Source organism: Dermacentor albipictus, chromosome 5 (assembly GCF_038994185.2).
Source record: "Dermacentor albipictus isolate Rhodes 1998 colony chromosome 5, USDA_Dalb.pri_finalv2, whole genome shotgun sequence".
NCBI classification, from domain to species: Eukaryota; Metazoa; Arthropoda; class Arachnida; order Ixodida; family Ixodidae; genus Dermacentor; species Dermacentor albipictus.
The window spans coordinates 134,173,501-134,198,879 of record NC_091825.1 but is presented as its reverse complement, the minus strand read 5'-3'; the positions used below and the strand labels follow the sequence as shown (position 1 = coordinate 134,198,879).

The 25,379-nt window shown below is 46.0% G+C and overlaps 2 protein-coding genes across 2 annotated transcripts in view; both read right to left on the bottom strand.

Annotated features, from left to right (window-relative positions):
- Positions 1-7,752, bottom strand: part of LOC135921268 (inosine-5'-monophosphate dehydrogenase 1-like) — a 38,448-nt gene extending 30,696 nt beyond the window's left edge. The window contains exon 1 of the mRNA XM_065455578.2: positions 7,486-7,752. Coding sequence (XP_065311650.2) covers positions 7,486-7,737 — 252 coding nt within the window. The 5' untranslated portion in view covers positions 7,738-7,752. The remainder of the gene's footprint in view (positions 1-7,485) is intronic.
- Positions 7,753-13,406: 5,654 nt separating this feature from the next.
- Positions 13,407-25,379, bottom strand: part of muskelin (muskelin 1) — a 34,039-nt gene continuing 22,066 nt past the window's right edge. Inside the window, exons 18-21 of the mRNA XM_065455563.2 lie at positions 22,804-22,968; positions 20,291-20,369; positions 17,100-17,273; positions 13,407-14,457 (exon numbers count right to left, since the gene is read on the bottom strand). Of these exons, the coding sequence (XP_065311635.1) occupies positions 17,152-17,273; positions 20,291-20,369; positions 22,804-22,968 (366 nt within the window). The 3' untranslated portion in view covers positions 13,407-14,457; positions 17,100-17,151. The remainder of the gene's footprint in view (positions 14,458-17,099; positions 17,274-20,290; positions 20,370-22,803; positions 22,969-25,379) is intronic.

Here is a 25,379-nt window from a genome sequence, read left to right as displayed (position 1 = left end):
CCACAAGACGAGCTCAGTGCGGCTTCGACTATATATATATACTGCACCGACCGCACGCATATTGGTGATATGCACTGCTAGGCACGAGGTCGCGGGATCGAACCCCGGCCGTGACGAGCGGCCGCATTTCCATAGTAGGAAAGGGGGGGGGGGCGAAATGCAAGAACGCCCGTGACCCGTGTCAATGGTGGCACGTTAAAGATTCCCTGGTGGTCAAAATGAATCCAGAATCCCCCCTACTATACGGCGTGCCTCGTAATCAAATCGTGGTCTTGACACGTAGAACCCCAGAATTCAGTTCAGCCTGTCTGGGCGCAAGCGATGCCCTCCTCCTATTTCTTTGTTTTAAAGCGAACCTTTCTTTGCTGCACACCTCCTCCCTCCCGCAGGTCGCGCGTGCACACGCATGCTGCCTTCTCGGCTCGACTTGACGAATGAGACGCTAACGGGAACAATCGCGCGGGAGGGTGCAACGAACCGTAGAAAGGTGAAAAACAACGAGGAATGTGGCAGGCGCCGATACAGGCGCGAAAGTGCATAGCGCTGGCAGGCGCGCGAAAGTGCGATAACCTTAAAAGTTGTCTGTCGATATTTGAAACACGGCAGACGGCCGCGCCTGCACTGCTTGTGTGAACGATCGTCTGCGCGCACATGCATATGTTGGGCAAAAGCGCGCCATATGCAGGGAGTTGCGAGAGAGAGAGAAAAACAAAAGCGTATAGCAGAATTATGCGGCTGAACAGACTACATCACTACATGCCTGACCTATACAAAACATCATATTGCGAAAATTGCCATAGCACACTAGACGTACATCACTTGCTCTGGCCGTGTGGTCGGACCCACGAAAACAAAGATTAAGACTCCGCCAGGCTACAAGACGCATTACGCAGCACGGACCTGGCGGAGCAGCTCTGGGCTGTCCAGCGAGCCCACGATGCGGCCAGGGAGTTACAACTCCCGGTCCGAACGTGGGAGTAGCCCGCTCTGTGGGACCTTGCGCCCCGTAGCTCGCAGAACCTTTCTATAAAGTTACTCCATCCATCCATCCATACACCTTGCACACTCCGCTCTTTCGCTATTAATTTAATTGGATTCTGAGGCTTTATATACGTGTGACAGCCATAATGTCACTTTGAGGCACGCCGCAGTTAACGACTCAGGATTAAATTTTGATCCACTGAGGTTCTTTAACGTGCACCACGATCTATGTACACGAGCTGGTTTTTGTTTTTTTTTAACATTTAGTCGTCACAAAAAATGCGGCCGCCGCAGCCGAACCCACGACCTTGAGCCGAGCAGCGCGACGCCATAACCAGCAGGGGCCGCGGCTGTTACTCAATACCGGCATAGGACTTGATCCGTTTTCCTATATGCTTCCGTCTGCAGAAGTTACGACGCCCCCCACCGATAAGTACGCACGGTCTGCCTGTTCACTGGAATGTTTCTGCTCAATACGTCTTCTCGCCTACGTTTATCAATCGCGTCAACCCCTCTCCCTCCTGAACACACACGTGGCAGCCTCGGACGGAGAGGACAGACACGCGCAGTAACTTTGCTAAGCTGACACTGCAAAATTAGAAGTATACATTTTACATACAGTGAAAAAACGGGCGTACAAATATACGTAGACAGCGTCCGTGATATGTGTCCTCCATTTATGCTGAAACAATTAGGGAAATAAAACTTAAAAACAAAAGAAAACTGTAACGTTAGGAGTTATAAGGAGAAGTCGGCAGTATTTTTCGTGTTTATATCATGGGAGTACTTACTGATAAACTTGTCGAATGCTTATATACCTCACAGCACGTGCTGCATTTTGAATTTAGCTTACGCCAACGCAAAAGCTCACGCTTGCTTTTGGAAAGAAATTAAAAAAAAACTACTCGGTGCGAACGGTTTGCGGCGCGCAACGCCGCCGCGGTGATTCAACAGCTGTGGCGTTCTGCTGTAAGAGCGCGAGGTCGCAGGTTCAATTCCCGGCCGCGACTGCTGCATTACGAAGGGCGTGGCATATACGCAAGAGCTCTTGCGCACCAGTACATGTACGCACGCGAAAAGCCAAAGAACCCAAGGTAATGAAAATTATTCGAAAGCCGGCCCCCAAGGCTCTTTAATAAAAAATAAATGAGAGAGAGATATAGATAGATAGATAGATAGATAGATAGATAGATAGATAGATAGATAGATAGATAGATAGATAGATAGATAGAGAGAGAGAGAGAGAGAGAGAGAGAGAGAGAGAGAGAGAGAGAGAGAGAGAGAGAGAGAGAGAGAGGAAAAGCAAAGAAAGTAAATGTACAAACGGACTCGGGGTCTGGACATCGAATGAAATTATCAAGCTTGCTGCTTTTCATAAAACCAAGAAGAGTCTTGTAGATGGGCTTGCTGTTAGATGTGCACCATTCCCTGTAGACGACGTCGCGCGCCCTATACCGCGAGAGAGAGTCCACAGAGGGCCCGCTGCTTCTGAGCGGCCAGCGATCGGCGCTTCAACAAAACGTGCAGTTTGAAGTCCACATATAAGAGGCACTTCGGCCAGTCTTTCTCTCTCTGTCGTGTGGCGGATCAGCTGCAGCGCCGTTCTGTACTTGTCGCCATCGATGAGTCACAGCTGGGGTTATTGATGTCCCCATTCTTACTCTTGTGTAAGTGCGACGGAGTCCCATCGTTTGAGGTACGAAGATATAGCGCGGTGCTTGACGGGATAGAGTGCGCCAAGGCGCCGGAGTTACCTTGCGACGTCAAACCTCACCAACAAAATTATTATACGACAAATACGTTTATTTCACATCCGCTTTCCCGTAGCAAAAAAGAATCGGCACTCGCAAACGCGCTGCGAATGAAATAAAAGCCCTCTACTGCACGCTATTTTGTGCTCCGTGTAAAACTCGACGCACTGCCTCTGACCCTGCCGTGGGATAGATGTGACTCGGGCGTTATCTTCGCGTGGCTTCTAAATCTGCACCGGCGACCGGCTTCACTTCACGGCGACAACCGGCGGCGACGGCCTGTGATAGTGATACGTAATCAGCGAGCACTATAGACCATCTATCTCCGCTCCGTACATAGCAGTCAACAATGTGGAGGCTAGATAGAGTTCTCGCAGTGGTTTCGCTCGCACTTGGATGTAGTTCGATGTTTTTTGACCGCACTTGCGCGCGACTGTTGTTCATATAGACTCAATATTAAATAAGTTTTAATTCGTAGAAATAAACACACTGCAGTGGTATACTACTGCTAATGCCTTGTTTTAGATAATTTTCATTTTTGTTGCTCTTTTCGGGCTTTTTTATTTGCAACCCGTCGCGAGAAGCCTCACGTGCATGCTCGGGCGAGCGAGCGCAGGGAAGACTGGACGCGGAGTGATAACGTTTCTTGACCGAACTTGCGTAGCTTTCACGGCGTTGAGTGCTATGCATGGAAAGCAGTATAAGCTCTCAGGAACGGTCTTCGTTTGCCGCGTCATGCAAAGCCGATCCACCAGCACGAACGTATGTGCCAAAAGAAGGGCGGCGCGTCACATTTACGAAAGTTTCCGGACATGCGCAGTCGACGTCAAAACTTAACGAACCGCGCGATTTGAGGAAACGTTGAGTCTTGGATCAGTTTGTGTCCGTTGCCAGTAAAATCACGCAACAATGTTCCTCGCGTATAATATACAGTGCAGGTAGGAAATTAGAATACCCGGCTGCGGAATTACCAGCTTTTGCCTAAGTCGAGTGGTCCGTAAACATTTAACGCCGGCTGTAAAGACCTGAAGGGAAGGATAGTGCTGAGATGTGTATACAATCCATGCAGTAGAGATGTATGTATGTATGTATGTATGTATGTATGTATGTATGTATGTATGTATGTATGTATGTATGTATGTATGTATGTATGTATGTATGTATGTATGTATGTATGTATGTATGTATGTATGTATGTATGTATGTATGTATGTATGTATTAATAAAGGGAAAATGAGACATCCGCCTAAGCGTAGCTAGGTGCTACAAAGGAAACCCATACGGGTTCCTCGAAAGGAAAGCTTCGCAGTTGAAGAAAAATTCGTCCTGGTCCGGGACTCGAACCCGGGACCACCTCCTTTCCGGGTCAGCCGCTCTACCATCAGAGCTAACCAGGCGGCTAGCAGATGGCACACGTAGTTGTGCGTATGTGCGTGCGTGTGCGTGCGCGCGCGTACGTACGTATCAGGGGGAAAAGGCCAAAAATAATTAAGAAACAAAAACAATTCGTCTCGAGAATAATACCTCGGGTAAAATTTATCAAGCAACGACTAACAAAACGAAAAACAATGACAAAGTGGTTTTCCGAGTGTTCCTTAAGCGGCCCGAGCAAGACCCTCGAAAGTTCGGTTTCTGCGAGCGCCATTGATCTGGTTTCTTCTTCTGTCGCCAACACGGCAGTGGACGGTCTATCGGGACGACCGTTAGGCACGCACTTTCCGTCAAGGACCCAGCCCGCCGTCTCGCTGATATAGAGGTGCCTGTTCAGAGAGTAATGACTTGCACTCCTTGGTACATGCTATAGCTAAAAGATTAACAACACATTTGCTCTGTACATTTATCCTGTCTCATGTACGGTTACTGTTTTAGCTGTTCAGCCTGTGCACTTATAGCAGACACTTATTCGTATAGATCCTTTGGTAGACATAACAGGAGTGAGGCAGATGACGTAACCGCGCGCTTACCTTAACTGATAAATGATAACCTAGTTTTGTCACAGGTGCCCTTCGCATTATGCCGCAACGAAAAGTCAAGATAACGGATATATTCTACGAACGCATTTGACGACAAATGGGTAACGCATTCAAGTGCTCGATCTCCTGCTCGTGCAACAGGTCGGCACGGAATATACAGGACAAATGTGGCGACAGTCCATCAAGGCCCTTCGACGTGAAGGTTCATGTTAGGTTTCTGGCATTCTCCATCAAACCAACGTCAAGCCCTCGATTTCTTGTTCGCGTATGGTGAATCAATCGGCTGACTTTCAGAACTCTTAACATCGGAGTCTAGTGTATAGACTCGAGAGCAAAAGTGTACATGGAGAAAAAAAAAAAATGTCTTCGTTCCTTAGACGCACAACAGAGAACTGGCGCGTTCACTTTTGTGTTCGCGTGGTGACGTTGGGACCACAGTTGTCGATTTTAGGCAGCATTACCTAAACGCTACGAAGTCATTAAACGTTTTCCAAGAACCCCTGGTGCGAACTCTATTGATCACGGGTGTTGTACGTAATTTAACAAGCGCCAGCAGTGAAATCAAGATGACGAGACGGACTCAAATGCTCATAATTTAAGAAGTAAACGGTTAAATCAATAAGTCGCCATGTCATTTTTGTTTTTGCTGTTTTCCTTAATTGGAAGCTACGATCTAGTCGTGCTCGGAAGCAGACCGACTGCCACAGCCAATTAACTGCCGCGGAGGCTACACACGAACTTCTGCAGCACTCACACGCTGGTTTTGCAGACAGTTCCCGGAAGCTTCCCGGAGTTACGGTTCGGCGGTTACAGAATAATACGCATGCGTTCAGGCTATGAACACTAACAACACTAACGCACGGGCGGTCGTCTGCAAAACAAAGTTAACCTGCGAAGTGGGCTTCTCACCACAAGACCTCTTATTGCGGAGAAGCCACGCCTGACTTCTCCACGAGCTACGCAGGCACGCAGGGACAGCGTCTGAGGTGCGTCGCAAGTTCTGCGATTGTTACGTACGGTAATACTCACAAAAGCCAACACGCATGCGAAACTATAGGTGTTCACAGTATCGCTTTCTTTTTCGTTAACGAGGCCTGTTAACCATCGGCCTACATTTACTGCAATCACTATAACGACCAGCTGGTGTTCCTACATACTAGCAGTTCTTAGGCACGAGCGGCTTGGTAAATAAAGGGCGCTCTAAACATGAAGTCACTGACGAGACGAAATCAGAATTTGCAGGGGCTATACGTGCGGATAGGTAACCGATCGACGGCAACTTACAGGCGCATATCTGACTAAAACAAGCTCACCTAGCACGTTGTTTACGGCGCAAACTGCGGAACATGAAAAAATGGTGAACAGGAAATAAATCGAGGACTCAATAATATTACTCGTGCAAAGCGCGGCACACACGAGCAAGTTTTACAGAGCGCATTCATCTTCCTGCGTACTGTAAAACTTGCTTATGTGTTCCGCGCTTTGCGTAAGATTATTGGCAAAAGCAGAGATCAAACGGCAAGGGAACTTCTAAGCATGTAAGCATGTAAGTGGTCCGCTTGTGTACACTTCGATCACATCGCATACCTCGGAAGAGTTTTTTTTTTTAAATATTAACATCTTTTGTAATGACATGTTTGACGCCACGCTTTCGCTCTACTGCGCGTGCTCGGAAGTCTTCCTTGTTTCGTATCTTTGGCCGCTAATAAACAGTCGGTATTTGGCGCTCCTCGGTATCTTGCCGGTCCGCCCCCCCCCCTTTTTTTTTTCACGTTCCGTACGCTGCGCCAGAAACAACATGTGTAGTAAGCATTGACACCAACTAGCTCAAGAAGAAGCTCTTCTGAAGGTCGCCAAAGCTGGTTCCTCCACAATAAGAAGCTTCGTGGGGAGAAGCACACTTAAAGAAGTTCCTTCATTGCATGTGTAATCGAGAACGTTACAATAACAGCATACTTTGTTATTGGCAAACAGAGATAGAGAGAGAAAGAGAGAGATGTATAAATGAGATGCGAAAGGTAGGTAGATTATTGCCAAAGAAAAACAAACATACACATAACGTACACTGAAGAGAAACACCAAATCAATCTGGAATGTTAAGCAGTTCGTTCAAGAAGTGCCTCGTCACGTTTTCCGCTGGAAAAGACAGCTTATTAAAGAACACGAAACAATTTTTTTTTTAATTTTGCGCCCTAAACTATCCCTTTATGCTGAGACACATACCGGCGACGTAGCTGCGACATTGTGTATTCCATCGTTATCTTCGAATGTGCTGTTATCCAGTTCACTCTCTCTCTCTCTCTCTCTATCTTTTTCGTTATCATTTTTTTTTATGGGCCCGCAGAAGCCCTTCCATCCAAACGACGTTCACAAAGCTGTTATTACGATGGAGAAAGGACATTTACGTTCGCTGAAATGCGGCACTAGCGGGCAGTCGGGTAAGAGATAAGCACCACTGCACATGCGCATATGCCCCATCAAGCGGCTATACGCGGGCATGCACAGTATATAGCTGCGAGGCCGTACACCGTACAGAATGCCGCGTGCTGATAGGTCCTGTGAGGGGATTTTTCATGGTAGACGCCGGCTGCACGGGATCTGTGCCTACCGTCTCTATACGATTACATAGTATATATATATATATATATATATATATATATATATATATATATATATATATATATATATATATATATATATATATATATATATATATATATATATATATATATATATATATATACACTATAACTGCACCTTCCCACGTAGGACAGCCTCACCTTGCTTCCGCTGAAGGGTCTGCTGGGCTCGAGCTCTGTTGGCTGGAAGACGGCACGCCGCAGGAAACAGGTTCTCAGGCGCACGGCCTTACTTCCGGCAGCACACGGTGTTCCCGATGTACAGGTCACACGGGACCCCGCTTCGCATACCGGTTCGCTCCTAGCGCACACGAAGAACGGAGCGATGCGACACCGAGTGACGCCCCGTTGCCTCGCGAGCAGACGGCAAGGAACGCTACTCGACAGCGCCATGGCAGATAGGCTTGCGTGCCAGCGGCCAGGGGCGCTTCTTCCTGCAGACGAAACAGGCGATGCGGCACTTCTGGAGGACCGCCGCGTACCTCTGTCGGCTCCTCACCCCGCTCTATAGTAGCATGTTTCTAGCAGCGGATCACGCACAACGTTGGATTCCGTTGGGTGCGCAAACGTTGCGTGCAAATGGTATCTCATTCTACATCTTTATTCACTCTTTTTATGGCTGATTGTTCAGGGAACAATAGAACCAAAAGTTTGCTCTTCCGTTTTCTCTCCGTGTAATCAACTCACTTCGACTCAAGTCATACGCAGAAAATCTTGAAAAGTGCAATCTACCAATTTAGTCCGATTTTTAGCGCTGCATTTCTAGCAGCGTGCTCGCTCTGGAATATCGCCACGCTCTACGAGTTCTAGGCGATGAAGGTGAGTCCCACTTTGTTCAAATATTTTAACTCGTTCGAAAATCCCGGCTTCTCTTCTTTACACACGTGGGAGAACTGCACCGCTTCACCACAAGAGCTAAGCCGTACACATGACTATACCGCTCGTGAACCACATAAAACACGTCGACGGGTACAGACAGCTCGACTCCGACAGCGACCCAAGAGTCGTTCGTGTATGTTCTTCGTTATCTCTCTTTCTCTCGTACACGGTTGTGTGGCGTATATGGTTATTTCCTCATAAGCAGAACAGTGCAGTATTTATCGAAATTCCCGCAGCCACTGCTCGGGCGAAGTGCCGTCGGATACTATACTGTCGCCTTGAGTAGCACATCCAGGCGAGTAAAACAGTTCCTCGCAATCATAGCAGCTATGAGCAGTGGCGAAAATGTTGTATGAATCGGCAGTGGCGAATACAACCATCGAGGCCCTGGACTCACGTTATCATGCTGCTAATCTCATTAAAGTTTTTATTCCCTCTGCCACGCCAATTTCAGAGACACTTGCCAACAACTAAAATGCTCCTTCGCGCATATACAAGCCACGCTGCGAATGCTGTTCCCAGATTAAAAAAAAAAGAAGGGGCACCTTTATCTGACATTTGTTGCTGAAGAAGAGGAGGTTAATGTTAGCTACGGGCGCAATTAGCCAACGTGACGTTTTTCATTACTACATACTCTCCAGCTTCTGTTTCTCTTGATTTTAACCTATATTCTAAACTATAGCGGTTAATTTCGCTTGCATTTTGCGTATATTAATTTATTATCTTAGCCAGCCCATTTTCCCCCAATCCCCACGAGTGTGTCTGTGCCACTTTTTTTTTATTATGGAAATGAAAATAAAAGAAAGAGATGTAGTCATCCTGTAATGGTGACGGGTATACTCCTCTACATCTACTACTAGCGCTGCAAAAAGCCTGCAGGAAAATTGGTCCGCCCGCTTTTTACTCAACGTAACCTAACCGCTGACTGTAGCTTTCCGCTGAATGCAACTTGAGAGGCGTCGCGCTAAACTGATACACTACCCTTTTTAACGAAGTGCGCGCATGTGTGTGCACCTGTGTTTTGGTTCGTTCGCTCCGGCGCACACATTTCCGCTTGTAATGAAAGAAAAATAAAAACAGTGACCCCTACAATTTTCCCGGTGTGCCGGACCAAGACCATTTACCACATGTTCTCTCTCTCTCTCCTTTTTTTTTCTTTTTTACGAAAGCGATTAGATGTACGATATTTCGCATTATCGCCTAAGCACCTTGTGCAGTTTGTCAGCGTCATCGCCCGTTTTCCAGGGCTTGGCATAGCATGCGCTCGGAATGTCACCGTTGCAAGACAGACGACGACTAAAAAGTTAGCATATGCCACTCTATACAGTGTACAACAGACTCTGAGCAAGGAAGGAAGTGACCAACTGCCCGCTGCCAAACAGGAAATGGCAAACTTGCGTTCTGAACAGCAGGCTAGAAAATGGACCTTCTTTTTTTGGCAGTTTCTTGATGTGCCTTCTTACGACGAGTTTCTTTTGAAATTCGTTCTGTGCGTACTTGGCTACACGCCAAACGCACAGCAGTGTGCATTTAGTCTCTCTTATGAACCGTTATTATTAATTTGGGCGGCAAAATATGAAAAATCGCAGAATGTCGAAAAGTGGAGTTATCGCGCGCGAATTAAACACACACACACACACACACACACACACACACACACACACACACACACACACACACACACACACACACACACACACACACACACACACACACACACACACGCACGCACGCGATTTCCGATTTCGCTCAAATTTACCCAGCATTATCTCCTGTCATCGGTTATATGCAAAATTATGTTGCTTTACTTTGTTCCTGGTACAAAAGAAAGCAAATAAATAGTGATGTATAAAGGCTGCGGCGTTCGCACCCCGAAGCGTTCTCCTGCTGAACATGATGTCGCGGGTTCAACTCCCTACCGCGGTGGCCGTACTCCAATGGAGACGAATGCAAATACACACCGGTAGTTAGGTTTTTTAGGTAAGCGTAAGGTAACGCAGGGGGTAAAATACAATCCACATCCAATCTACTGCGGCCTTTCTCATAGCCCCACCGATGATTTGAGGCGATGAAAACGTTCTGTCAAATGACGAGTGGAGGGATTTCGCTATGCGCGCAATATAACAACTTCGTTGTATCAAAAAAAGAAAAAGAAAGGCAGTCGGGATTGCTGCCCCCCCCCCCCCTCCACCGATTCCTTAACTGAACACACCCTCCTAAGTACACGGAAATGGAGAAATAATTTTTCTCGACGTCCACGACACAGAATTTGATGAGGTTTGGTGCACTTAAAAGAGAAAGCTAAAATCTACCGACTGTATAAGGAGTAGATTTTTAACCGAGGCTACCGATTTTCTAAAACAAATTCGTTAAAATCACGAAATTAAGAAAAGAAAGAAAGACCGCAGCTCCAACTTTACAACTTCGTAACCCAGAAATTAACAACGATATCAAAACTGGTTAAATTGCATCTGTTGATACATCTAAAGCCACATCTAAAGCCCTGCGAATTTTAATACAATTCGTAAGGAATCTCGCAGACATAACCGGTTGGGGAGGGCCAGTGATATTACAAATCCCGACACCTACGCTTTGTCGGTTATATACGCACTCTGGTAACGATGGTTTACCACTTTTATACGCAGAACTGGAGCGACAGCAAACTTGGAAGAGCAGAGACTCACAAGCAGAGCGTTGTACGAGATGACTTTGTACGAGATGACTTTGTACGAGATGAAAATTGGCAACTTTGCTGTTGCCAATTTTGCCTGCTATATAAATATATATATATGAATAAACTAGATCGAAGCGAGTACCCCTCTGGCGTCCTTTCGGCACGATATTTTTAAGAATATTTTCCGAGGCCGACCAGCGAAACATCATGGCGAACGTAATTTTTTGTAAGATTTAACGCAACATTCGTGAAATCGTAGAACGACGCCACATTCGCAAAAATTCACGAAAAGAATTCGGGACATTCAATTCAATTATGGGGTCTTACGTGCCAAAGCCACTTTCTGATTATGAGGCCCGCCGCAGTGGAGGACTCCGGAAATTTCGACCACCTGGGGTTCCTTAACTTGCACCTAAATCGAAGTACTTGGCAGCTATGCTAAAATGGATAAAATTGATGTAATGCACACCAGTCTGTAATATACCGCTAATTTGCGACTAGGACTTCTGGAAATCGCTCGTAAAACATTGAAGCATTTTTAGGTGATGCAGTTTATACAGAATGGCAATATCTATTTTGGGTAAAAATAAGCTTCGTGACTCCTTTTTTGATAGCTGCCGATTTTCAGCAATAATCATAGTAAAAAGCCATAGACAAACACTGTGCTTCGTACTGCAGTCTGTAGAATCTAGATCTCCCTCAAACGTGATAAATTTAATTTAAATTGGTTCAGCAACTGTCTCATATGGGAGCATTTATACGCTTCCCATGTATTTGGCCGCGAGGTAAAGTTCGAAATGCTCTTATAAGCTATGATCGAGGGAAGCCGTATTGCGAGGACTCCGGGTCAGCTCAGACCACTTGGATTTACTTAATAACAATAATTCGGTGCACGAGATTTTTTCCTCTTCACCATTATATATATATCCCTCATGATCGCTATTACACGCAGTACCGTACAGCCATCATCAAGCCACCACGATGTGGGTTTCGCGTACCGATCTGAAAATTCAGCAGCCCCGCTAAATGTCTGGCGGAACGAACGTCCTCGGCCGATTATACGGGGTAAAAGAAAAAGAAACTTGAGTTTGGCCAAGAAAAAAGAAGAATACAAAACACGATGCGCACCGCAATTCGATTTCTCAAGAAACAGGTTAGCGTATGAGCGAAGTCGAGCGGGAGCGCCACGCGGAGGTCACCTTGGTCGCCTTCTCAGCGAGTTAATCTCCACGAGGACGAGGGTGGCGGAGGGGAATGCCGTTATCGGAGGCGGCAGCGAGCTGCGCGATAGCGGACCGCGAGGAGCGTGGACGACGACCGAGACCCGTCTACGGTCGGTCGTAAACAGGCAGGGCGAACACGATGACGGTCGGATAACGGAGAGTTCGGCGCCCTCCATCGCGCAAGGTCGGCAACGGCGCCGAAGACGTGCCTTCTACCTCCTGCAGGTGGCGGGTCATTCATTCTCGCTGGCCTCCTATACGTTAGTATAGCACAGACACACGTGTGTAGGGCGTACAATGGCGTACACCTAAGTACCGGAAGACGTATCAGACAACGGCCATCAACGGCTAAAACCCCTCAAACTTCGTAAAGTGGCGACACGCTTTGAAGACTGCCGCCTCCTCCTCGCGCGCTCTGGCCGAGGCCGAAGCCGCGTCGTTATTGGTCCAATAGCATCACGTGGGCCCTTGCCCCGTGCATAAGCGACACTTCTGCTCGAGAAGCGTTTACGGAAGTGGCGAGGACCACATGTTGCTACGCTCGAGCAGTGTAGGCGGCGCCACGGTCGAGGAGGGAGCGTGAAAGAGAGAATAAACGAGGAGTGAAGGTGGAGGAGGAGAGTGTCGCTGCTTTACGAAGTTTAAGGGGTTTTATCAACGGCCCCGTGTATGCGCCATCTGGTACTTGCAGGGGGCAGTTGGGACACTGTCGCCGTGCTGTACTAAGCGGCCTACTGCCCTCCCAAGTTAGTAGTGTGTAATAGCACAGCGGAAACATATTAGCTTTAGCACGCCTGTGTACGTATTGCCCTCCACGCCTCAACGACTCGCGACGTCGAGGCGAGACGCCACGTTGGTGGCGCCATCTCTTGGTGTAGAGTTTAACCGAAGGAGAGAGGGCCATTATTGCAGCGATCAGCCACATTCTACTTAGCTGCTGGTGTGGTGTCGGCACCGATGTAATCGTTAAAATGTCGTTCTTTTTTCCTTAGTCTTCAATGTCTACACCCATGTAGCAGAAAAAAAAACCTCTATCACGTTCTTAGGCAAAGCGTCGCAAGATGTTACCACCAGCACTGCTACTGCTGTCCATGACCTGGTATTCCGTAAAGCATGTACACAGGTTGACAGCAACATACTGACAATTATCTTTCGAGGTTCCGACAAATGAGGATCTTGAAGTTTTACTGCGCTACTTACTTTCAGCCACAACTGGCTGTGCGAACATGATGGTGCATTCCAAAGGGAATGTGTAGACAGAAGATAATCCAATGATAGGGCAATGGTGGCAAGATATAGTGACTTTTATTTTGGCTCAGAAAAACAACTTGCTGCAACAGGGCAGCATCATGATAGGCCGAGCATGACGACACAGTGGACTGTACATATGCAACGCAGGTGAGCGCTGCACCTCAAGATATCCTGAGCGGAAATGATGAGCACACACTGCTTCCACTGATGCTGCAGTGCTCAGATATTGCTCAGGCCTACCCAGGCCAGATCAGCATAGTAGCCGTCGGTCACAACCACTATGCAACCATTGTACTTCAAGGATTAGATTTACATTCTGAAGAACACTTATTTAAGTACAGATAAAAGGCTTTAAATTAAAGTACAGGTGCTTATGTGCAAGCTTCCTGCTTTCCGCACCAACTTCAGAATGCTTTCACTGTAAGCTCTTGCTCATTTCATTTATGCAGTGCCTTCTAGCAATCTACCACACATTACCTAAATTAAGCTTTTAAACAAGCAATGGTTTAAAAATGCAGGCTGGAATTATAGGCTGTGTTAGTACAAAGAAAAAGGAATTCCAGTGACTCGATCTCAGTGATGACTGTCAAACATGTTTGTGTGCTTATTATTATCTCGATCTCGACTGAGGTTGTGTTAGACGCACGCATATTTACAACTCTCGACACTTCCTCTCTAATGTACACCAGCTTGCTAAACAAAACACAACGCAACAACCCTCGAGCTTCTTCCATGCAACTAAAAATTTCAACTATGGTAAAAGATAAAATTAAAAACCATCCTCTCTACAAAACACCAGAAAAATGTCTTTGGAATCCTAAAATGCAAAACATAAAACAAGGCAAACGGACCACTACACCAAAAAAGAAAACCACACTGAACAAGCACAGACGTTGACACATGCACCCTGCCAGAAGAAGAGTCCACAGGAGGCACTGCAACCGGACAAGTGCGCTCTCCACAGGAGTAGGTCTCTATGGACCAGTCCTTCCTCAACACTGCTTGCACGACGGGCGGAAACGCGGGACTAGCATTCGAACACACCACAGCTTGTTTGTCGGCATCGCACACCTCAGCCTTCCTAACCTGGAAAAAGTAGGATTTAAACACCGTCTCAGTCGACCATCGGCAAGACCACATTCAAAATTATGCAGTGCAATAACTCCGAAAAATACTTAGGTTCAACATCCCAAAGTAACACTTGGGCTATTATAAACATCAATGCTGATGATAAATGCCTAAGCCAATGAGTCTTCACAATGAGTCAAAAACGAAGAATGGTGATGCTGGCCGGAAAACAGCCTCGATGATCGAACAACTTTCAGCAAAGACCCTTTTCATAATTCGCAAGTGCATTCCTCTGCACTGCACATTTGCTCAACTAATGGCGGCACCATTCATAGTTCAAGTGAAGACGAAGTGCTAGCTGTGCATGTTCAGGCTTGTCTCTTGCACATGGTTTCATAATGAGAGCCATGTATACACTTTCTGTCATAATACAAACAGATTGTGCTGGCAGACACTCTTTGCAAAAATGACTATGCCGCCATTAATTGGGCAAGCTGCCCCACAGGAAAGCTAGCTTGACAATCAAGAAAAGGGTCTAACTTTATTGTCGTAAATTTCATTTCACGTGTGTGCGAGCGCAGTCAGAGCATTTCACACAGCAAATGTGACGGGCAAAACTGAATGCTGCATTCAAGATGCCATAGCTGCCAAAGCTTATTTCATAGACGTCAGCATGTTGCTATGGCAATGCTGCGTCGGCAATGCTGTGCACTTGCCAATAGTTCCAGTAGTTTATCAGCAGATGGTGCTGTCAGTGCAGCTGGCCATACCCCTGAGCCTACATTTAACAGATCTGAGCTCTGTACCCATAACTGCATATGCCAGAAATCCTGCAAGCAAGCTCATTAGTATTTGTATGCTTTAGGAGGAAGCTTTAGCTCTGGAGCTCCTATTTAACATATGGGAGTGGAGAAATAATTTGGAGTATGCGAATAACAAATAGTAGATTTCGAATCACATACCAAATAGAACCAAGAAATAAACAAGCCAAATATCAAATAAAATAGTGAATATAGGGAAAGTTATCACAAAGTTTGTGTAAAGTTTATCACATTTTGTGCATGAAAACACGGTCCTGCACATGCTCAGTAGTCTACTAGCATTGCACAACACGAATGTTGCAAGCTATCAGTAACTTAGGTACCTAGGAACTGAGATGTACAGGGTCATCCACTCTCTCAGTATAAACACAGTGCAGCGTGGCCGTGCTCTGTGGAGCACGGCCACACTGTACCATGTTTGTGCTAAGGGAGCGGACAACCCTGTACAGAACAGTGTATTCTCATTAAAGGGAACACCAAATTAGTATGCCAGCACTGATTATAACTTAGCTCTGTATGAAGGTCTCGAAAATATCTTCTTTATCAATAGAACATCTGTCAAATAGAATCAAGTACTTCTTCCTCTCTGAAGCTGAAGAGGTAATGAAGTTGTACTGAATATCTTATGAGATCTTTAGTTTCTTTGTGGACCTCTGTTCTATGACAATCTTTTATTGCATAAGGTTTTCCTTTTGAGTTTTCCTCTAAAATACATAAGGGTTTTCCTAGCTTTGCGGGAAGGTGGGCTCATGAAGGTCAATCTGCGTGACAAATGAAAACACAGACTCTGCATCACCCGATTTGATCACTGCTTCACGCATATTGTTGGCACAGCGCAAGTGGACCAAGATTGCACCAACACCAAAGAGCAGGGGCCTTTTTATAGTCAGGTTCAGCAACATTTGCCACCTGTCAGAGGTTCCGAAGTCGGGAGGGCCATGACAAATTTGCGTGAAGCACCCTCTCTTCGTCTCCATCTGCCAACTGTGCAGGTTGTCGGGCGGTCAGCACCCTAGTCACATGACATTTTCGTGCTTGTAAATGTGAAGCTAGTCTTATGAGGGGTTGCTCGAAGCTACGAAAAAAATTATTGATGAGGGTCTAAGAATGGCATCAGGAACGAGAGGGCACCTTTGAAGGTGTCTCAAGGATGGCAGCTGTGAACAATGTTGGTGCTAGCCCTTACACTAACTCTCATTGGCGAGGCGGTTTGTCAACTATCCAAGTCTTGTGTAGCCGCTTCGAATAAATCTGCATTGATTCGGCAAGAAACTGCAACTTTAGTCGCTGAAGCCTCATGAAGCAACGCCAATCAGGCTTAATGGCCTGACTGATAGCTGTTGAAGGGGCGTTAAGGTCCACAGGCATGGGTACCAAGTTATTCTGTGCACTTAAACGCGTATGAGGACACGTGCTTCAATGTGTGTGTGTGTGTGTGTGTATGACCATGCATACTCAATATTGTAATGCAGTTGAGTGAAGGTACTTAAATCATTTACGTTGGGCGAACTGGTGTCTGACATTAAAAGAAAAGAAACCAAGACATTTCGGCTCCCACATAGGGGTCTTGTTCACTATCATTGTAAACAAGGCCCCCGTATGGGAGGTGAAATGTCTTGGTTTCTTTCTTATTTCATGTTTTTGGTCGGCGTACGTTTTACCCTTGACTAATAGCAACTTTCTTCTTGAATGCAAAGAGTTCTGTTCAAATCAGTCCAGAATTTGTCTCACAGAAGCATTTCGGCAGTTTACTTGTATTTGAATGAGCAAATGGGAGTTGGCTGCGAGCTAAAGTTTCCTGTTAAAAATGCATGCTAGTCAACTACACATGCAACATACCGTGGCCACTCAACAGAGTGAGTGCGGGTTGACCGATTGTTCACAGGAGGCCTCATAGCAGCACCAGGTCCACCAAATTTCCCTTTGGTTGTGTCATGGACTCGGGGAAGAACTCTACAATGGTGTCAAAGAGACTGGTGCGCAGATAGAACTTGTAGTCAGGGTCACCCATGTCTGAAACAGCAGAGCGGACATTGTAATTTTTTTTCCCCCTTTTCCTCAAGCTTTACACACCCTAGCACATACCCTGAAACTTCAATGAGGAAAACTAAAGTACTGTTGACGTTTCTACATGACACGAAACTAGATGAGCGGCTCTAGTAGGGCAACTGTCTAATGCACATAAGTACTCGTCACCTCTCTCCTCATCTATCCCAGTACTTTTAATCCCCTACAATGCACTAGCTCAAGTTGACCTCTGTCTTTCCTATCAATAAAATCTTTCCCTCTGTCACTATAGAGTTGGAGTACTATTGCATGAAATAGAGTGAGGGAGCATAAACAAGCTGCAGTAACAAACAGAAATAGTGGATGTGTCAATATACACAATCCAGATAAAAAGAAAGGTAAGCGAATTCAACGGCAATTTAGTAGTAAATGCAAGAGAAATGCAATATGTTGCACCTCTTTTAGGTCCCAGATCCATGATTTAAACTGGCTTCAGCACATCGCAAAGTGTTGTACAGGAGCTCACTAACCACACATCCTAGCTGCCTCTTCGCAATTTTCTACTGTCTCCAAACCACTCTAAGTTGCCCATGCACACATATGTGCATGCCCACAGGCATGCATACATACACACAGGCATGCATACATACACACAAAGCACATGCACGCACACGTATATACCTCTACCACTTGACCAGCTTCCCACAATCACACACATACATCTTTTTCCACTCTGACACTCCTAATGCGAAAACATCAAAGAAAAAGCAGCCAAGTCCCTATGATAGTGCCTATGGACACAAGCATATATAGCCTACCTTTTCCGGTGAACATTTTTCACTGTCTAGCCACTGTTACAAAGTTATTGTTCAGCGCATGGTAGACTGAATGTGACATTGATGCACTGAATATGACACAATCTTGATGGAAGATAGCGCATTTTGCACAGCACTTCCACATCCGTGTTTACTGTCACTTACTACATGCTTCTATCATTAATAAGTTTCAACCCGTTGGGCTCACTATCCCTGTAGTGTTCAACAGCAGGTGGCAGGGTTAATAATGAAAGCACTGGCATATACCTGAAAATTTATGTGCCTTTTACAGAAAGAACTAGAAGTAGTAGCAATTCATCGTTTATTTAAATAATTAGATAGGTATATAAAGGTAAATGAAGGGAAAGAAAATTGCCACTGACCATAGCCAGCAGTGAAGGAGAGAGTGGAGTGGAGAGCAGATGGAGAGGGAAAGGAGGATAGAGTAAAGGATAACTATTTACATATTTAGAATACAGCGACTAGGTAAAAGAATATACCGTAAAAACCGGAATATAGGTCGAACTTTTTTTTCAAAAAAACATCGCGAAAAGTCGACCCTCGACCTATATACCGGACATTGGCGGAACAACTACGGAAGTCTTGCAACAATGGGCGGATGAAGTAAACAGCCGCCTTCGCCATCGCCATCATCAGCAGCGCGGCGTTGGTTCTTTATTCTATGGCGTGGCGACATTGTGGCACCGGCATTTTGCGTTTCCACTGTCGCAAAGTTATATTAATTAAAGGCTGCAGTTTCATTTTGTTTCAAAATGAGCGAAAGCCGACGTCAATTCACCGTCGCCTTCAAGAAAAAGGCGATTGAGTACGCGGAAGCCCACGGCAACCTGGCGGCACAGCGCGAGCTTGGAGTATCCGAAAATAGCATTCAGTAGCGGCGGAGGTAAAAGCAACGTATTAACACTTGCAGCAACCAAAAGAAAACGTCATTTCGTGGCCGGATCGCAGCGGACTGTAGAACTGGAAGGCAAGGTTGCGGAGTCCGTCCGAGAGCTGCGTGTAAGATCGCTGCCTGTTGTCGAATGCATTCGTTTGAAAGCGGTAGAGATCGCATGCGCCTATGGACTGGATATCCGACTCGTCATCCGACTCTGTTCAAACGTGTTGCTCTGATTCGGAGTAGCGCTTGCGGACTTCGTGCCCTTCTGTGTACTGTACACCCGACGAATTTTTAACAGTATCGCGCGACCGTCGACCCGCGTGTTTGTCAGCACCTTTTATCATCACGGCACGGAGCGGCGAAATAGCGAAAGTAAGGGCATGTGTACACATGTGCGTATCTCGTTTGTTTCGCTGCTCAGCGCTGTTAATACGGTGTTGACAAGCACGCAGGTCGATGGTCGCGCGATGCCGCTAAAAACATGGCCAGGTGCACATGCGAGCAGCATTTAAATAAATACTGTCACCATTGTGCAACCCGCTGAGTCGCATTTGTTTATAGGTAAGGGTTTCATGTCTTTCGGTACTTTTGCCACTGAAAAAGATTTTTTTTTATTTTTAGAATTCGTTAGTTGGGGGATCGACCTATATTCCGGTCCGACCTATAGTCCGGTTTTTACGGTACATATCTCGCTTGTGAGTGACTTCGTTGAGACAGTTTGTTACTTGGCCTCGCACATTGGTACTGTTAGTATCACATAGAGCAGCCGGGTGGTGATGCCCGCCTGCTCGAGCATGCGACACAGTGGAACTAGTGCAAGTATAGTGAACCTGATGACGATTTTAGTGATGAGGAGAAACATATTCCGCCATCAGATGACCAGCAAAATCTTCAGATGGGAGCACTGAAGAAAGCGTCAATGAGGACCCTACACAAAGCAGTTCTTGTGGTGATCAACCTCAATGCCATACTGGCTGGAAGCTGTACACTGTCTAGGAGCCTCAGAAATAAAGAAAATTTTATGAAGTATGTCACTTACTGCATGCTTGTTCACATATCTGCACAGCTTCCAACATGAGCAAAGCAGTTCCTCATCGGACCGACCACAAAATGAGTAAATGCTCTCAACCGTAAAGGGTTAATGTTAGTCATCATTGTGACTATCATGACTATTAGACAAATGGTCGAGGACTGAGCATCCCACAAAACAAAACACACAAACATGGCCCGATGAATCGCTCTCCAGAGTAGGCATGAATGCCAGTTTACACCACTACATGCCCAATTCAAACAGCATGTAACTGTACCTCCTAAAGGCGCTGCTGTCGTCATCTCGTCACGGTCAGTGTCAGGGTGTTTGAAGAGACTAGATGCTTGCAACTGAAACTGGAATAGAAAAAAAAAGAAAAAAAAGAGAAAACACCTTCAGCAGCTAAACAGACATGAGAAGTTAGCTCATTCCACATGAAAAGCCAAGGAGAGAACAACAAAAACTGATCCTGCAGGCATCATCAGATACAAAACTGAATAATTGCTGGCTATGTGGCGTAATTCTTGTTGGGCTAGTTGGTGAAACATAGCTTCTAGAAGATGGGCACAAAGTGTAACACACACAGAGAAGGACAGACGAGTGCCCTATCAATGTGTGAATTTGCGCCCATAATCTAATAGCCATATGGCCTTTGGCCATGGCGCACAATTAAGCAATTACGTGAGCCCCCACAATAACACTGCAGAAGCTACAGTGTGTACCTTTGTAACCTTGTACAACAGTCCAGAGAGGAGGCTTTCTCTCTCTCCCTTAACGAAATGTATATACAGACGAACCCAGTTATAACAATCCCAGGTACCGTATTTGTTAGTTTATAAGGCGAGGGTGCCAGTTGGAGGACCCGAAAAACCCCCCCAAATAATATACCGCCTTATAGAGTAGCTTCACGGCATCGCGGTGCACGCTGACGTAAAGCCACACTACAAGGTGAAAGCTGCACTTTCGCGAAGCCACACCTAAAGGCAAAATTTGTATATATGGCACAGTGCAAGTTTTAGGCTCAAGATTCTGAGAAAAAAACCTCGATTTATATTTGGATAAATATGGTATAACAATCTATCGATTGTGATCATAAACTGCTATACACATTTACGTTTTTCCGAACCTGCCTATTGAAACTGCTTTTAAATGTAACGCATGTTTTTTAAATCACTGTAGTGTTATAATGAATGCTTCGGACCTGGCCAAGCTAAAGAGAGGGCACATGTGAAGTACCCCCCCCCCCCCCCCCCCCCAAAGCATGGAAGTGCAACCAAACTCGGTGCACTGCAGCATGCAACCCGTTTCAGCCCAGCCGCGACAACTATATGGCCTTCGAGATAAGCGATCGAGCGAGCACCGTATGCGGATTTTGGAAGCTGGGAAGAATGTGCTTACAAGCCACGCTTCCAAGGAGGACCCAAAAGAGGGGTACAGCATAAACAGCATGATGCGGGGCGTGCACTGGCATGTGCGCTGAGGCGATATCAGATGCCATAATGGCAAGCATTCTCGTTTGTGCATTACACCTATTTCAACGATTTGGCATGACCATCTATGTCCTTCCACCATGGGAACAACAGATTCTCAAGCATTCCTTTTGTCAATATTCAAGCAACCTGAGTTGATGAGAACACTGCACCACGCTCTGCCACCACCCAATGTTCCAACGTATTTGGTGTTACTCATCTGTTATCAGGAAATTACAGTTCGGCGGCGCTTCGTTTACACTTTGCCAGTTACTGACGGTTTATGGTGACTTTCTACCTTTTGAACACTGCATTTTTTTTTTACCCCAAAGCGATTTAGCTAACATAATTTTACGGCTCTTGTGCGGCCAATGCGCAGTTGTAGTGCTGAGACCATGATTTTCGAGGCCTTCGCAGAATGACGGCATGCCGCAGTACTTTCCGAAGTTTACGCTTCCGGCCAGCTAGAGTGCTTCGCTCTCTTGTGCAGAATACAGTGACGTTCCATTGTTTATAAAATATATCACAGGCTTTCGAATAAAAAAAGGCGACTGTGCTTGCAATTTCAAAATGACAGGAGACCGGAACCAGGCACCATTCTGAAACAGCTAAACGACACAGCATTTTGTTTTTTTTTTAAATAATAATTATGTGGTTTTACGTGCCAAAACCACTTTCTGATTATGAGGCACGCCGTAGTGGAGGACTCTGGAAATTTGGACCACCTGGGGTTCTTTAACGTGCACCTAAATCTAAGTACACGGGTGTTTTCGCATTTCGCCCCCATCGAAATGCGGCCGCCGTGGCCGGGATTCGATCCCGCGACCTCGTGCTTAGCAGCCCAACACCATAGCCACTAAGCAACCACGGCGGGTAGCATTTTGTTGTTTATGTGGACATTTCTAACAAAAATTTGTGGCTAGATACAGGAACACAATGGGAAAAAAAGTGACACTGAAAACCTGGTTTTTGGACCTAAGTGCCGCCGATTTGTAACTGCTGAAGCGAGCTTCAGTGCAGTTATTTTTTGGGGTTTCTAAGGGTGGGCCCATATACTATAAAGATCTACTGATATACCGACCACTTTTCACGGCACTATCAAGTTCTTTACAGTAAACGGTTCTGACTGTGTTTAGCCCCAGTATCATTAGCCAGCTCTGCTTTCAACTGCCCTTACAACCGCAAGCGTCATGTATTAGCGAACTCGGGAGCAAGCAACTGACACACATGACACATTTTTCAAAGCAAGTGTCAAAACATAAGCAACAGAGGAAGTGCAGTTCCCAAGTCGAGAGATCAAAGTACCAAGGGAAATGCACACCTGTCTCTCTTCTTCAACATTGGAGTGGTCCACCGTGTCAGCCAGTTCGGTCTGAAGGTACCGCAGGGCCGCCAGAGGGTCCTCAAAGGTGATCTCCCGAAAACAGTGCTGCCGCACTAGCTGTCTACATCTCCTCAGCAGCTGCTCCTTGGATGGCCGACATAGCTGCAGTAGGCCAAGATGGCAGATTTTTGCAGCGCAGTGCACAAAAACAAAAGCAGAGGGTGCGGACACTCTCAAAATCACCAGAATTCTGCAGACATTATCCAGCCTTCTCACCTTCCATTCTACTGTTGCAGAGTTCTGCACATTAAGAGGGCCTATCTGTATGAGCTTCCATTTCGCACAGATTCTGACTTTTCGAACATGTCTTTAGTGTCTGAGTAACTGTAGCACATATCTTCAAATTAGTGGTGTGGCTGCATCAGTATGTATTACATGCTAATTATGCCGCTTTTTACTTTGTTTGCTTTCAGTCTCAATGAAACCAAATTCAGCCGATGTGGCTTTTGGTCTCAAATACAGAGAAAATGTGGCATTAAATGAAGTGCAGAAAATGCAGCATATCACATAGTTTTCATGCTCCCTCGACTCTGTCTGCAAAACCCGCCGTGGTGACTTAGCAGCTGTGGTGTTGTGCTGCTAATCATGAGGTCGCCAGGTCGAACCCTGGCCACCGTGGCAGCATTTTGATGGGGGTGAAATGCAAAAGCACCCATGTCCGGTGCATTGGGGGCACATTAAAGGGACACTAAAGAGAAAAATTATTTCTTCAGTATTAGCAAATCACCCTTCTACAATGTCAAAAATTCCGCTCTTACCAAAAGAAAAACGCTTGGTAGGCCAGAAAAGGGGCAAAAACAAAAGACTGGTGGCCACGCTGCCTTGAAGTTCCAGCAACAGTCCACCATGACGTCATAGATTCTGATGCCATCTGCTAGGGCCTAGGTGATTATTTAGCGGTAAAGTTCCACTAGATTGCGTTCTAGAGGAGCCAGAGACTTAATATGTCAAGTTTCGGAAACCTTTTAACTGGTCAATGCCACCTAAACGTGAAGAATTACACTTTGAAATATTTGACATAACAATTATGTACCATAGTTTATGTTTCAGCACGAAATTTAAGATGTGAAACTTTGGCCTTCATTTTATCTTCTAATAATCAACCTATCATTACCAAATTAACGACAAGAGAGTTTTCAAAGACTATTTTATCAGTCTAAACTGATTTATTGCTTCATGTTAGTGGTCCCTTTAAGGATCCCCTGGAGGTACAAATTAATCCAGAGCCGCCTACTACAGCGTGCCTAATTATCATATTGTGGCTTTGGCACATAAAAACCCCTGAATTCAACTCTGTAAACAGACATGAATCTGGCAAAACCTGTCGCAGACATGCTCATTTTTAGTTTGCTCTACTCATTAAAGGTTGCCAGTGTGCGTATACAGTCGCCGACTGATTTTCCGGACTCCGAAAATTCGTACGTGCTCGATTATTCGGTCAGCTTCACGTCACCGCCATTCTCCCCATAGACCATAATGTATAACAACTGCTGAAAGTTTGGACACCTTGCAACCTCTCGTCTGATTTTTCGGACACTCCTTGAGCCAACTCGATCGAGAGCACCATGCACCGACCCTGCCCGGTGCATGGTTTGACTTGCTGAACGCCATTTTTGTTTTGAACGGAGCCTCCTTGCCGCCCCACGAAGTGGCGCTACTGCAAATTCCCGCTCATCATCATCGTTTCTGCCTGGTTCGATAGAGTGGCTCTACAGCAGTTCCGGTTTCAGCTTAGTAAGCCATGTCAAGGCAATCCAGCAGCTGATTTGTTTCTTCGCGCGCGGTGCTGCGAGTAGGCCACCTTTTTCATTTGTGCGACTGGTGTCGGCATGGTGGTGTTGGCTTTGTGTGCTCTGTCGAGGTTTCGGTGATCCAACGCGGCTTACGGAAACATCGCATCAAGCATACTTTCTTAAAGGGCCCCTCATCAGGTCTGGCCATTTTGAGCTGACAAGCGCAGAGCATACAATAAGTTCTAACGATCGTGTTTGCAAAGAAACACATCGCTATGCACCGCGGAAATGTCTGAAATTTCAATCCGAATGCCGTTTTCCCTTTCCCTCGCGGTGACCACGCTCCAAGTCGGACGGTGACGTACTCGTGTCCCTACGTCTACGTACTCATCTCCGCAGTATGACATCGCTCGAGGTGACACATGACTCCGAGAATTATTCAAGGCAACATCTGTTATTTGTGCGATCTATTGCTTGAATTGACAAATTGAAGTTTAGAGAAATAATAAAACACGCAAACGAAATGTCTGCATGTTTTTTGTATTACTTCGCACCGAAGCGAGAGAGGTGGACTTCCGCTTCGTCTCCTTGTTCCCACGGTTGTGCAGCCACGTGCACAGGTACCGTAACTATGCCATTTTCTACCGTGTTCCAGCGCGTGATTATGCGCTGCGATTCGCTTGTTCTGCCTCAGTATTCGTGTAGCACTGAATTATACTGTTAGTCATGTGTCCTTGTGCACAGCACCCAAAATTGTGCGCTGCGCGAGACGAGACAATA